Here is a 14,927-nt window from a genome sequence, read left to right as displayed (position 1 = left end):
GAGGACAGAGGCCCTTCTGAGCATAAACACCAGGGGTGGGGACAGACAGGGGTGTTTACTTCGGCCAGGCAGGCTCAGAGTTTCCACATGGCTGGCTGAGCAGGTGCTTGGTTCCTCCCCACGTTGGGGGTGCACTGGGGGAGCCTTTCAGAACACGTGCTCTGGATTCCGGAAGAGGCATCAGGGCAATGCTAAGCTGGGCTCCTCTTTAAGCCGTACCTCTGGGTCACAGGGTTGGATGCCGACGTGAGACGTACTGATGGGTTTTCCTCGTCAATTGAAGTGTGGCGGCAAACCCAGCTTGATGCTAACTGAAAGGATTCAGGAACTTTCCATTCCTGTGGTTGAATCTAAAACACTGATTTTCTTGGGCTTTTAATGCCCAAGACCAGCCAGCCCGCCTGCACGCCTCATCTCATCGGGACCAAGGCTGTTCTTTCAACGACAAGGGGGAAGCTTGGTTTCTTCCCTGATGTCCCCAATACCCCATGCATTTCATGTTATAGGACAGGGGAGCCCACAAATACTCCTTAAAACAGGCAAGCAGCTACTTGAGAGTTATAGACAGACAGAATACCTGAAAAATGACTGAAATTTGACATCTATGCCAGTAAATGACTTATAAACTAAGAAATGGAATTTTTTTGGACTATAGGCTCTCCTGGGCATAAAAAAACCCAACAAACCTTTTTCGTTTTGAAGTTTCTAAGCAGGGCGCGATGCTTACTGTTGACTTGGAGGGGCTCTTTTCTTGGCTAAGCATGGTAACATCTCTTACATTTGGAGGTCAGTTATTTGGAAACTTCAGCTGTCCCAGACTGAGGCAAGAACCTGGAAATAAGCAGCTTTTAAGCTGCCAGTCACTGACATGCAATTCATGTATGGAAACTCAGGTGCTTTACGCAGCGCTCACTCTCAGCATGTTGGCCCGTCCTCCACACTTTTTTTTTTAAACACGCAAAGTTCCCAAAGAGCTTCTCTTACCTGGTTTACTAGCCCAGAGAAGAGTCAGAGACTCTGCTGCTAGAAGTAGACACATTTAGAACAGAAAGCAGTGACAGCTAATAGCTTGGCAGTGGGACTAGAGGCCAAAATAAAATAAAATAAAATAAACCCAATTACAAAGGGCAGAACTCAAAAGTATGGCAGCTCATGAATTATCCCAATATAACACACACACACACGTACGTGCATACATACTAAGTCTAAAAAATATACCATAGTTTGTGCTTATGACCCCAATTTAGTAAAAAGAATAAAAAATCGTACACATTTTTAAAGTCTGGACAAATGCATCGGTAGTGTTGGATAAATGAATTCCCGTTTAGCTCATTTATCCAGAATAATAAGGGAATGGGGATTTGGGGTATTTTAACTTGAGGTTAACCTACAGGTCACATGTATCAGCCCAAGGTCTTTTCCTTGGAATACCAGTCCTGTGATATGGTTCTCAAAAACGTTCATTGGACATCTAAGTTTGGGAAAGGCTGCATGTTAGAGCCTCCTGTTGGAGATGCATGATGCGTGTTAATCCTTTGAAAGGTCTGTGAAACACTATAGTAAAGGCACCTTGTTTAACTTTGTATAACCCAGGCTGTGACTCAGCATTCTTTTATTTCTTTCTTTCTTTTTCTTTTATTTATTTTTGGCTGCGTTCGGTCTTCGCTGCTGCTTGTGGGCTTTCTCTAGTTGCGGCGAGCGGGGGCAACCCTTCGTTGGCGGTGTGCGGGCTTCCCACTGCGGTGGCTTCTCTTGCTGCGGAGCACGGGCCCTAGGCATGAGGGCTCAGTAGTTGCGGCACATGGGTTCAGTCTTTGTGTCTTGCAGGCTCTAGAGCACAGGCTCAGTAGTTGTGGCGCACGGGCCCAGTTGCTCCGCGGCCTGTGGGATCCTCCCGGACCAGGGCTTGAACCCATGTCTCCTGCACTGGCAGGCGGATTCCCAACCGCTGCGCCACCAGGGAAGTCCCGACTCAGCATTCTTGTAAGTGCTCAAATTACACGTGCTCAAATGAAAAAGGGAATTTGTTGGTTCAGGCAGTTGAACAGTCTAGGGCTTTATCTGTGGACTTTAGGCACAGCTGGATCCAGGGGCCTGAATGCTGTGATGGGGGCTTGGTCTTCGTCTTTTGGCTTTCTTTTCTTCTGCATTGCCCTCTTAGGCAGGCTCTTTCCATGTGGTAGTTTCCAGCAATTCTAACCTTACAGTATCCTTTTAGCTAAAGGGCTTCTTTCCGGTGGTTCCAGTAAAAATCCCTAAACTGTGTCTGTCTTGTCTGGCTGTGAGTCTCATGCTGGTCCCTGAACTGATGGCCATGGCCAGGGAGGTGGAAAATACTCACTGTCCAGGCCAGAGTCGGGGTCCACCCCTGCACTGAGCAGTGTGTATGTGTGTGTGTGGGGTCAATCCCATGTGAGCTACACGAACTGTAGGAGGGCTGGGAGTGAGGGGGATGCCCCAAAGAAAACTGGGATATGGTTTCCAGGGAAGGGAGGGATAAACGCCGAGCAGGCAGAAACGATCATTTCCAACTCCAACAACAGAGTCCTTTTATTGTGCAAAACCTATTGGAACACACATGGAGAAATACTGCCAAGAGCTCATCATAGATTTTTTGTTTTTAAACATCTTTATTGGAGTATAATTGCTTTACAATGGTGTGTTAGTTTCTGCTTTATAACAAAGTGAATCAGCTATACATATATCCCCATATCTCCTTCCTCTTGCGTCTCCCTCTCATCATACATTTTTCTCAAAGAAGTTTAGAATGTGATAAAACACATACGCATGCAAACATGCGGTCGGACCTTTCTTCGATGATGCAGAAACACAGTGGATCCTGCCGTGCCTCAGGGTCCCGCTCACCGTCCGTTGAGATCGTGTGGCTTCTTGGTAAATGGGAAGTTATGGCACAGCCGGAGCGCAGGGCACAGGGAGCCTGAGAAAGTTCACGCACGGGACGGTGGACACAAGTGCGTATCTCCTGTGCCGTACTCTGTCGAGTTCCCACAGCACCAGCACATACCACCTCACTTTATACACACACAAACCTTGTGAACAGTGAAGATGTTTTCGAATGATGCCGTGGATTTGGAGGAAGGGGAGCACTACTAGAGAGAGGCAGGAGGCTCTTGAAGTTGAGAGAAAAAAATGGAATTTGGAAAGCTTTTCAAAGGCTCTGTGGTGTGCAGGTGTGTGGCTTCAGAAATAATAAGGTTGAAAGAACTTTGGGAATGGTAATTGTATGTGTGAGTGATTCGCCACTGTACCTAGTACTGAGTTAGCATTCAGACCTAGTCACTAATTGCTTCTGGACACACACACACACACACACACACACACACACACACACACATAGATACAAAAATGTTGATTAAGTTGCAATAGGGCTTCTTTCCATGATACTCACTTACTTACAAGTGTAATGTATAATGAGGAATGATTACATTTAGAGATGAAGGTTATTTGCAGAGATTTTTACATTTTAAGCTTTTGGTCTAAAATAGTTAATCACTTTAGAAAAAGATCCCTTGGGATTTTCCAAGGAAGAAGTTATTTTCATCTTGTGATTTGGTAACATACAGTCACATCTGCTGTGTATGTTTTATTATAAGCTCTCAAAGGGAGGCTGTGTCCCTGAGATCTGAACATTGCTGTATCTCCTACCTCTGCTTGCCTGGCTGCCCCAGGGGTCTGTCTGACTTGAGGCTATCACAGTGTCTGTGCAGCCCTTTTCCCCAGACTCCTGGGTCAGCCATAGTTCTCGCCACGCCCTTGCCCTGTGGGCACCTCCAGGGGACCCATCCAGATGGCCCTTAGGTGTTCTCCCGCGTCTCCATGGGCTTTCGTTTCCTCTACTCCATCCAATGAATTCCCTGTCTGATGGGTGGTTTCTCAGAAATCTTCCCTTCTCCCTCCACACATCCCATCATATGTGCCTCCGCCCCCTAGATACGCCTCCCTGCCCCCCACAGTCCTACAGCTACTGTCTCAGCTCCGTCACCAGGAGGGACATCACGCCCCGTCTGTCATAGCGCTGACCACCCTCCCTCGTCCTCCCCCTCCCAGCCACCTGTACACACATACATACATAGATTGGTTCATTCCTTCAGAAGATATTTATTAGGTGCTTCGGGCTATATCAGTAAACAGAGCAGATGCAGATCCTACCCTTCGTGGGGCTTACAGTCTAGTGGGGGAGACAGACGTTCAATAATAAATAGGTGTACTGTGCAGTTCACTAATATATGACTGTATCTAATAGTGTGGAATATATAATAGAAATGCAGTAATACGCACATGATAAATAAAAAGCCTCCTGTGTATTGTAAGTTAGAAGGTGATAAGAGCCGTGGGAAAAGGAAAAGGTGATCGGGATGAAAGAGGGCCCGGGAGCTCCGGGAGGTACAGGGTGTCTTGAAGGGAACGGTCCGGGTGGACCTCACTGAGAAGGGGGTCCTTGAGAGTCTCAAAGGGAGAGGTGAGGCTCTCGGGGAGCAGCTAGTGCAAAGGCCCCAGGGTGGGCACAGTTTGGTCTAGGGGTGTCCAGGGAGCAGTCAGGAGGCCCGTGAGGGCTGTAGAGACCATTGCCAGGAATTTGGCTTTTACTCTAAGGGGAGCCAACTGAGAAGTGCCCAGATCAGGTTTCTATTACAGCTGTCACTGTGGTCACCCTGACGGCTGCTGTGAGGGGCGGCAGTGGGCAAGGGTAGAAGCAGGGCTCGGCAGGAGGCTTATGACGTAGAGAATGATTCAGGTCCACACCTGGCTGGTAGAAATGGGGGCAATGAGTAGACTACACTGTGTTGCTCATTGGAGGTGGAGTGAGATTAACAGGGAATCAGCATGACTCCAGAACCTTTGGGCTGAGTGCCTGGAAGGATGGAGTTGCTGTCCACTGAGGTCGAGGCGGGCTGGGATAGGGCATCTGAATGCAGGACCGCCATTCAAATGGGAAGCGAGGTGCAGTGAGGCCTTTGAAGAGGCTCTGCAGCCAGACAGGCCTGGCACTTCCACTTACCGCTGTGGTCCCAGTGTGGTCCCTGGTAAGGGGTGACTGGAATATCCTAGAATTTCCAGACATGTTTCCTCTTTCTGCCTCCCCTTTCTCCACTACAGCTTTTAGGGAGAAAGGGGTCTTTCCTGAAGTACAGAAGGAAGGATCTTCTGAGTTACCAGGCACCGGGATGGGTCAGGTGATTGTAATTGTGTTGGGTGCTTGGAGGGAGGGAGAGGGCAGGGAGTTAGCTTGAAGGGTGGTGATGGCTTCCTTGAGATTGTAAGTATGATGCTGAGGTGGGACTCCCCTCACCTCTCCCCCTTCCCTCCTCTGTCTCCTCTCTCCCCAGCCTCTCCAGCCACAGTTATCCAGATCTCGTCCTTTAGGATTTCTTCGTCCTTCTGTCACGTCATGCAGTATAGTCTTCCGTTGGTCATTGTCGTCTTTATCCCCACCCATCATCATCTTTTCAGCAAAACAACAGATCGTTTTAGCACTCTATTTACAAGAGGAGATGTGGTAAATAAATCTGACAGCCTCCATATTTGTCCCACCCTGGGTGCCAGGGAAACTCCCAAGGGAGGAGTAGGTGGTGGGGGGTATGGCGGCCAGTGTTCCATGGCTCATGGGAAGGTGACAAGGGGAAGGAGGATGGGCCCTGGAGCCTTCAAGGAACTGAGGCCAGTCACCCAGAGAAAGCAGCCAGAGATGAGGCTGGGCTTTTGCAGGGTGCCTCAGGACATTTTAAGGAGTCTGTCCCTTATCCTGACAAAGTAGGAAGGTGGAGAAGGCTTTAAAAAAACAGAGGACTGGTATAACCCAAACCGTCTTTTGAGAATATTTCTTTGTGAATGAATTTAAGCTGTTTTGGCTGACCAACAATTTCCAGGTTATCTTGGTAAAATGGGAGCTCCATTAAGAGAGGCTGGAGTTCTGTGTTTCCACCGACACAGCCTCACTCCCTAAGATGGTGTGTTTCAGTGCAAACAATCTCAGACCAAATTCTGGGACAGGCATAAATGCTCGCCAACTGGCCCAGTGCTGCCACATAACCTGCTCTGTGAACTTGAATAAATCCTATCATTACAACCCTAGGCACTCTGACAGTCACTCCACGGTGGTTGTTCTTGTGGTAAGATCAGCCAGAAACTTCTCTGGTCAGATCAAGCAAGGGTTGGGTGCGGGGAGTGGGGATACACAGGACCAAGGAGAGCTCTGGACTTGCAGCTCTAGGCTGCTGGGTTTGCTGGATACTTAGATGGTTTGTACAAGGGCAGTGGTGCTTGTGTACCCTTTCCAGTCCTCTAATATAGCTAATTTCACTGGTGTGTAATTAATGAACTTTGTGTAATTAACAAACCCTCTGGTGCAGATTTAGATAACGATATTTGAAATGCTTGCAGTGGTCACTTTTGGAGGGTAGATTCGTGAATAGGTAATTAAATTGTTACCTAGCTGCCCCCTAGGGTGTAGGGCTTTTTAAAAAAATATTTATTTATTTGGTTGTGCTGGTCTTAGTTGCTGCAGGTGGGCTCCTTAGTTGTGGCTTGCCGGCTCCTTAGTTGCAGCACATGGGCTCCTGAGTCGTGGCTCTTGGGCTCCTTAGTTGTGGCACGTGGGATCCTTAGTTGTGGCATGCATGTGGCATATTGTGCCCTGACCAGGGATCGAACGCAGTCCCCCTGCATTGGGAGCGTGGAGTCTTATACATCGAGTCACCAGGGAAGTCCCAGGGTGTAGGTTTAAGTTAATTTTACACGTATGCACCAGTTTACGTTGATGTATTTGCAGGTAGTATAAGAAGAGTGCTAGCTGCTATATGGGAAGTGGATTGGAGGAGACTGGACTCCAGTCGGGATACCTTTGTAAAAGCCCCAGTGAGAGAGGATTAGGAATAAAAGGAGCGATCCCTGGCTTGCTGACTGGACAGGACCAAATGAGGAAGAAAGCTGGGCTGGAGAATCCCCCAAACTTGGAAGAGCAGGGCACGTTGGCGTTAGTGGTGGGATGTGTCTGCTTTCTTGGTTGGACTCTGAGCTCCTTGGGGGCTCAAAGCAGAGACTAGGCTTTCACCCTGTGTCCTCAGGGTCCAGCCTGGGCCTGGCACAGAGTTGGTGCTTAGTTAGAGCTGGTCAAACTCTGAGGGAAAGGAAAGGTATGTGATGGGAAAAGAAACCAGGGGGAAGGAGATGAGATCAGAAGAGACAGAGGACTGCCTGGTGGGGGCGAGTAGAGTGAGGTCCAGTAGGACCAGATGAAGAGGCTGGCGATTTTCCATCCCAGCTGGGCCCAAGTTGCAAAGGCTAGACCTTCACAAGTGCAAAAGGAGGGGAGGATCTAGGTCATGGGGGTTTGCTCCCAGGTGGTTACCTTGAGCGTCTCTACTCCAGTAGCAGGGAGGTGTGCAGGTGAAGAAATCCAGCTCAGGAGTGGCTGGTCCATGAATCTGGCACCTGCTCTGTGCCCTGGCACTGTGACTTGCTGAGCTCCAGCTGTGGGACAGAGAGCTACCTGGATGACTGGCGAACAACTTCATCAACCTTCAGCTGACCTCAGCTACGTCATTTCCTGGCCCTTTCATTGTTATTTAAAAAAATGGTGGTGGGGATTGGGGGAATAAAACCAAGCCCATGACACACTTCATCACCGCACTCCCTTCCTTGACCATTAAACCTTTCCTAGAGTTGCTCACCTGGTAACTAAGTTGTTCACAGCTTGTCTACTGTCCTTCGTGGGATTTGTAACGAGGTCAACCCTGGTATCACAAAGACCTGGAGGAAGGCTGTTTATGGCATCTTGGAGAGGGAGGGAGCAGGTTTCCCAGGCCTGCTTTCTGGTCTGGGTGCTGACTGTGCAATCTCTCAGGTCCTCCTAAGCATTCTGCTTAAGCAAACATTATTTATGTTCGGCAGGAGAACCATTCCCCACTGTCTGCTTTCTCTTCACTCACATAAAACTGCACATTTAATGTCTGTTTACACATATATAAACTATATCTTTAGGAGCAGCCTGGGAAATCCTTGGTTGAAGTTGGATTTTGCCTTTGGAAAACAGAGGTGAGTGACATCTGTATATTGTGTTATCAGAAGCGTGACACATGTGGTTGATGGAGACCAGGTGCTTCACAGAATCCATCTGAGTGAAGCTGTAAACCTCTTGTTGACAGAGAAGGTGACAGCTCAGTTGTTATTAGCAGACGCTTCATTACCCATACCTGCCTTCCAATTTTAGGGGTGGCAGCAAACAGTTGAAAACCTTGGGGTGCTGTGAGTAAGAAGCTAAGATTTGGTTGAAGATAACAGTCTCTGATCAGCTCACACACATTTGACCTGTGCAGGTATCTCCAAGTGGACAGGATGGGTGGGTGGGGGCAGATAACAATTTTAGATTAATCTTAGAGGATTGGTAGAATTCATTGGGTATTCACTTCTTTACTATTCGCTTCAAGGCTTGCATCAACACCGATATTTTCCTCACTGGCAGTCTATGACATGGGTAGATAACCTTCCCTGATTTAACTCACATTCAGTGCATTCTGAGTCTGAATCCTGAAGTCCTTAAATCACAGTTGGTGCATCAAACGAAATGCGGGACAGAGAAAAAACCAAGGGGGTGTCACCTCATTTTGTTTCCTAATTTATTCTCCCATGGGTAAGCTTGCTAGACAGGTCAGCTTTCATTGGGTTATTTCCCAAAAGCTTCATCCTTCTCTCTACCCCACGATTCCGTTTCTCCTTGTGGATGAATTTGCCTATTGTGGGGAGCCCTGCGGATAGATTATTGAGATCTAACTTGTCTCATTTAAGCTGAGAACCATTAATAAAATTGGGTTATTTCCTTTAGGTTTATTTGCAGGATGAGGTGAGAGGATAATACCATGCTGTTGATGAGAAAGCGTACCACTTGGTAAGTGAGATATCCTTAATTTTACCTTTTACTTTACTTTACTTGTGTATTTGCTCATGAATGACTATTTCTCCATCTTCTTTTTTTTTTTTTAACTAAATCAAAGGAGATGGGATTTATGTGTACATTTGGGTATTTTGAATTGAGACTATGTTGTACTTTGGGATTATAAAATAATATCTGTCTCGGGAAGTATTTCTGGAAGTTTGTCAGTATTTTGGTGAATGTTTGAGTTTGCTACGTGGATGGATCTGTTTTCTTCCAAGATACAGAGCTTGGTTCACTAATACCTCTCTTGTTTACGCTATTGTCTGGTACTAAACTTTTAAGGGATGACTGATGTGTTTCTCAATTGAAAATGGAAACATAAGCGAGGGTCTCTGAAAGCTGACAATGGGAAGTAACGTGACGTAGCAAACGTCCTGCCAGCCCTGCCCGTCATCTCCCCATCTCTCTAAGGTAGCCTGGATGATGATAATAGCAATTAACATGCAGTGAATGGTTCAGTGACATGCCAGGCCCCCTTCTATTTCCTCGACAGGAGTGAACCAGTTCTTTACAACAGCCCTATCCCATGAGGTATCCTCTCTTCAAAGGTGAGGAGGCTGGGACATGAGTGAGCTCTGGTGATTGTTGATCAGTCTGGTCTCGATGGGCCCACAGATTTTCTGAGCTCATCTCGTCTAAGTCCTGGAAACTCCTGAGGCCAAGCAGGGCACTCTCGCAGGAGGCGTTACAATCCTAGGACTGGCTCATGGTTAAGATTCCAAACTTTTACACTGTGGTTGGTGGCATCTTGGTCAGAATCTCTCTTTTTCGCCTGGTGAGCTTTGTGATTTTGGCTGGAAGATTTTCCATACGTGCTGTCTGAGCCCTTCCCACCCTTTGAGCCTTCCTGGCTTTTCGCTCTGGCGTCTCTGACTCCTTCCTCCCCAAAACCCTCCACGGGGGTCTCTGTGGAACATTGTTTGGTTGCTGGTATGTGAGTATTTATAGCGCTAGCATCGGTCTTTTCTTTAAAGCAAACCCCACAACTCCTTAGAAAATAGTTAGAATTTCAAGAAGAGCTTTCTGGCATATTTTTACGCTGTTCGGCAGAGTGTCGCGTGCGGGGGTGAGTTGCTGGAAACAGGCTGGAGTTGGGCTTTCAGGCTGGGGTCCCCTGGAGCGTATCTCACACAAAGGTCCCTGTGTGGACATCTTCCGGGTCTGGGGACACGCTGCCCTTTCACCAGAGCCTGTTTATATAGAACCCTGCAAGTATGCTTTTGTTTCTGCACTCTCTATAGTAGCTTTATTAAATGCTTTAAAAGTAGGGGGAGCTAGGAGCCCTACAGTGCCATGAGAATTGATTTTAGGGGAGGAGAAAGCAACAACTCCATTAAGAGTCCCGCCATCGTCTTCTCCCAACCTCTGAGCGGTAGGAGAGAAAGGTGCCCGCACCTGGGCGGCCACAGCTGCTCGGCTTGCGCACGGAGGAGCTGAGGCCGGCATAGCGGGGAAGAGCAGGGCTCTGGCTAAGAAGCCAGGCTGCTCAGGTTTGAATTCTGAGTGACCTTGGGCTTCTGTGGGTCTCTGTCTACCCACATGTCAATGGACATGATCACAGGGTGCATGTGAGGATTGAATGTAGGAATGATCTATAGACGGGAGCCCCGACAAGGGCGCACACCCAGGATTTCAGCACGCAGCCACTGCATGCGGTGCATGCCCTCGGGGGTAGGAAGCCTGACCGGGAGTGAGACCCCTCCTGCTCCGAGTCTGCACACCCCCCCCCCCCCCCACCGAGATGCCTGCACTCGCTCTTCTTCCTGACGGTGCCGTGGCTCCCTTCTTCCCACTACAGGCATGTACCACGCTTCATCGTGCTTTGCTCTGTTGTGGATCGCAGATACTGTGTGTATTACAAATGGAAGGTTTGTGGCAACCCCACCCTGAGCAGGTCTGTTGGCGCCAGTTTTCAAACAACACTCGCTCACTTTGTGTCTCTGTGTCACGTTTTGTTAATTCTCACAATATTTCAAAATTTTCATCATGATTACATTTGCTATGGTGATCCGTGATCAGTGACCTTTGATGTTACTACTGTGACTTGCTGAAGGCTCAGGTGATCTTTAGCATTTTCTAGCAAAAAAGTATTTTTACTTAAGGTATGTACATTGTTTTTAAAGACATAATGCTATTATACACTTAATAGACTACAGTGTAGTGTAAACATAATTTTTATATGCACCGCAAAACCAAAAACTTCGTGGGAATTCCTTTATTGTGATATCTGCTTTACTGCAGTGGTCTGGAACCAAATCCTCCATCTCTCCGAGGTCTGCTGACACACAGGGTCATAAATGAGATGATTGTCAAAGACAGCAGTAAGCCTCAATTTGTGCACATCTAGCTCCTCTGGGTTCATGGCCCCCGGCTTCCCATGCAAACTCACATAAGTGACTGGGAACCAGCCTCACCCCCCTGCCCAAAACAAGATAGGAAGGCTGAGCTTAATAGAGACTCGGACGACAAGATTTAAATAAATAAGCTGTATTATCTGTACAAAAAATATAAATAGAGTTTTGTGTTTTAGGGGAGGAAGTGCTGCCTTCCACATTCTTCAGCAGCCCTAATAATCTTCTGGTGCTGCCGAGTCACAATTCACAGAACAGACAGTAAATGTACATTCATCTCATGCAAGGAGCACGCTGCTGCCCGCCCCAAACCTAGGTCCTCCAAGCTCACTCTGAAACCCACCTCCACCTGCTACAACCCGACACGTGGGGGAGCTGGAGGACACCTGCTATTTAGGAAATGTAAATATTGGCCATTGGTTTTCCATAGCTATTGAGCTAGATAGTATCAACCACATTAGTAGTAGTATGGAATCTGTCTTGCACATTCCGTGCATAACTATTGTGTCACAAACGAATCCCCTCTTATTGCCCTGCCATCCTGTGCTAGCTTTTACAATGTATTCTGTACACAGCGAATGGATCCAGAGTTAAACATCAGGTTCTGTTAAAAATAGGAACAATACAATAATCACCACCGAGTTTACAGGAACACAACTGCAGGAAGTTAATAAAAAGTCCCCCAAATATTTTGTTTTTTTTTCTGGAAGACAATGTACAATTATTAATATTGCACTTTTTTATACAGGAAATCCTAATAAATATTCACAAAAGATATACATAGAAAACATTCTCTTTTATTTTAAATAAACATTACACTGATTTTTAGGAACATGATTTCTTAGAGCCCATTATTGTGGTGAGGAAGAAAGAACCACCTTAACTGTCCATAGCTCACCTGGGGAGAACACAAAGCGTAATGTCTCCCCCACTAACTTGTACTTCCAGGCTGGCTAGAAAATGCAGCCCTGATGTCAGTGGTGGCCCCGAGGTGTGTGACGTTTTGCGAGTCTGTATGTGAGGGGGCGGTTCGGCTGAGGGGTGAGTGACTCCGGCCACCCTGCTCTGCCCCAGCTGCTACTAAATGGTGGCCACTGGGATTGGGGGGCGCAGGCCAAAATCACTCGCCCCCAAACCGCTCTGCTGAGTGAGCACTTTCATTGACAATGAGCCACGATGTCCCAGATTTTCAGTTTTGCCACTTTGCTGCAGCCACGTTGCTGTAGCTGACGGGCATTCCTGGAGTGTGTGTGCCGCTTTGCCCACTGAGTTAGCAAAACCAATGTATTTTAATTCTGGTAGAGTTCATAGTATTCCACTGTGTGGAGGGAATGGGTTGAAAAGCCTTTGAGGAGCGTCTGGGAAGCTTTAGTTATCCTTTGGCTTTGCCTCTGTGCCCCATCGCCCCGCCCCGGCCTGTTGTCTGAATACAGGGCAGCCGTCACCGTGCCCCAGGAGGGCCCCACGCAAGCCTGCGGTTCCACGGGTGCCCTGGTCGCTCTCGTCTGATGGATACCCTGGCAACTTGAATAGTGGGTTGGTTTTTGGCCAGCTGACCCCAGTCCTTGGCCCTCAGGTGGAGCAGTAAAAACCATATAGGCAGGAAACCCAGCCTACTCATGAGCGAAACACCCTGGCCCAGGTCAGCAGTTCGTTCCGGGCTGGGGGATGCTTGATTCGGAGATGCCAGGGGTGGCCTGACTGCGCAGCTAGGCCCCGCCGCTGTCTCACCAGCTCTGCCACGGGGGGAAGGGGCAGAAGTTCACAGAGCGGCTCGCTCGGGGACCCCTCTCCGCTGCAGGGAGGGCATACCTCCTGCACGCGGCCCGGGCCCCAGGGCTGTGCCTTCCTGGGGGCAGCAGAGCTGAGCACCGCAGACTCCCCTGAGCCTGCACTGGTACACCAGGCACTCGGGCTCATGGTTCAGAGCCTCGTGTGGCTGCCCGCTCGCTCCCCTGTCCCCTTTGCTCCCCCTCTCAGGAACTTGCACAGGCTTCTTTGTGCTTCTGTCCCTTCCTTCCCCACTTCGTTTTCTGCATCGCTGTGCGCTTTAGGCCTACTTGGATTGGCTCCCCTTTACCTCCACCGTGGTTTGAGTTCTCATTGCTCTGTGCCCCCCACTGGAAGAGCTGAGTCCTGGGCTGGGTTCTCAGCATGGATGGTGTCCTCCCTCCCCTGCCTTAACCGTCTCCTGCCAGGAGAGATGCTGTTGGCTGTCCGGAGTCAGTACCGATGCTTCACAAACCCTCTGGCACCCTCCCCTTCTGCCTCTCTTTCCCGTCTACCGTGGCTCTGGCTCCCTGCTGGCCCCGGGGGGCTGTGCTGGCCTCTTCCTAGGTCTCCCTGGGACCCAGGTTGGGGAGGGAGCTGGCTCTTCCAGGGAGCTCTTTCTGTCTGGCCCGGTCTGCTCTGCAACCTCCGTTAGACCTCCGTCCTTGTCCTGTCCCCTCATTCTGTCCTCCAGCTAACTGAGAGAGAAGACATGCTGGGGTCCTCATGTCTGGGGAGGGGGAAGGGCAAGGGAGGAGGTTGACGAGGGTGTGTGTGGTGGAGGGTGGAGAGGGGGAAATAAATAAATAAAACGAAGAAAGCTTAAGTTCTGTCCAAGGTGGTTGCGTGAGTCCTCCGTGCTGCCAGGGTAGCGTTCTCCCCGCATCCTGTCTTCACGCTTTGCCGCAAGTCCCACAGCAGCGAGATTTGAACTGGCTGAGTTGGCAGAGTTTCAGCTGTTTCACCTTCTCACAGTACCTGGTGGTATCTCTGCACTCCACTGGGAAAGGGGACAGAAAGGAGAGGTGAAACGGAGGCTCGGTAACAGCCGTGGCCACCGGGTGCCTCCTGGGGTCTGCCTTGGGCACCAGACACCCGTGCTGGAGGCCTCTGGGCTGGCCTTGCTCCGGTGGAGCTTGGCCATTTGCTCCCCAGGCTGCCAACCATGGGGGCAGCTCAGGCTGCGACTGGGGGCCGAATACCGATAGCCCCCTTCCTTCCTGAAGGCGCTCAGGACCGCCTCACCTCCTGGGCAGGGGGCCCTTTTCCCATGGCGTTTGAGTGTCTGACTGATTGATGCTTTTCCTCCTTGAGCTGCTTCCCAGAAGGACTAAATTCTGCTCCACTTCGGGGTGGTGTGCAAGTGAGGACCTGTCTGGTGGCTTCACTCCCTGTAACGCGAGCCTTCCTTTCCCCCGTGAAGTTTCATGTGCTCGTCCTCTCTCCCGAGCCTCTCTACCCCTTCCCCTCACCATGCCTACCAGCGCGCCGTGGCGTCCTAGTTCGGTATTGGCACAGGCTGACGTGGATTCGGGCCGTGGACACCTGTGGTTAGTATAGTAAGTCTGAACTACTTTCGTGGAACGGTGGTCCTGAGTATGGGGAGCTGACAGAGATGGGTCAGCATCACACGAGAGGACATATACGATCCCACCCCGTGTAGAAAAAGGACTGGCCCTGTTGGCCTACATGGCATGTGCTCGGCGTGGGGAATCTGAGGCTCAGTGTGGCCCTGTTTGCGGGGGAAACGGCACAGCAACATTTAAAAATTCCCTTTTCTTTGCTTCATGCTTTGTCTCCTTCCCTGTGGAGAAGCACCTCCAATTTGTTTTGGGTCCAGAGGGAGAAAAACA

General features: G+C 49.3%; 1 protein-coding gene across 1 annotated transcript in view; it reads right to left on the bottom strand.

Moving 5' to 3' along the window:
- Window positions 1–11,295: 11,295 nt before the first annotated feature.
- ADAMTSL1 (ADAMTS like 1) overlaps window positions 11,296–14,927 on the bottom strand; it is a 434,468-nt gene continuing 430,836 nt past the window's right edge. The window contains exon 28 of the mRNA XM_060014779.2: window positions 11,296–14,074. Within this exon, the coding sequence (XP_059870762.2) occupies window positions 13,968–14,074 (107 nt within the window). The 3' untranslated portion in view covers window positions 11,296–13,967. The remainder of the gene's footprint in view (window positions 14,075–14,927) is intronic.

Source organism: Delphinus delphis, chromosome 6 (genome assembly GCF_949987515.2).
Source record: "Delphinus delphis chromosome 6, mDelDel1.2, whole genome shotgun sequence".
Lineage (NCBI taxonomy): Eukaryota > Metazoa > Chordata > Mammalia > Artiodactyla > Delphinidae > Delphinus > Delphinus delphis.
Note: the sequence above shows the minus strand (reverse complement) of the source record. Positions and strands in the feature narration are given on the sequence as shown.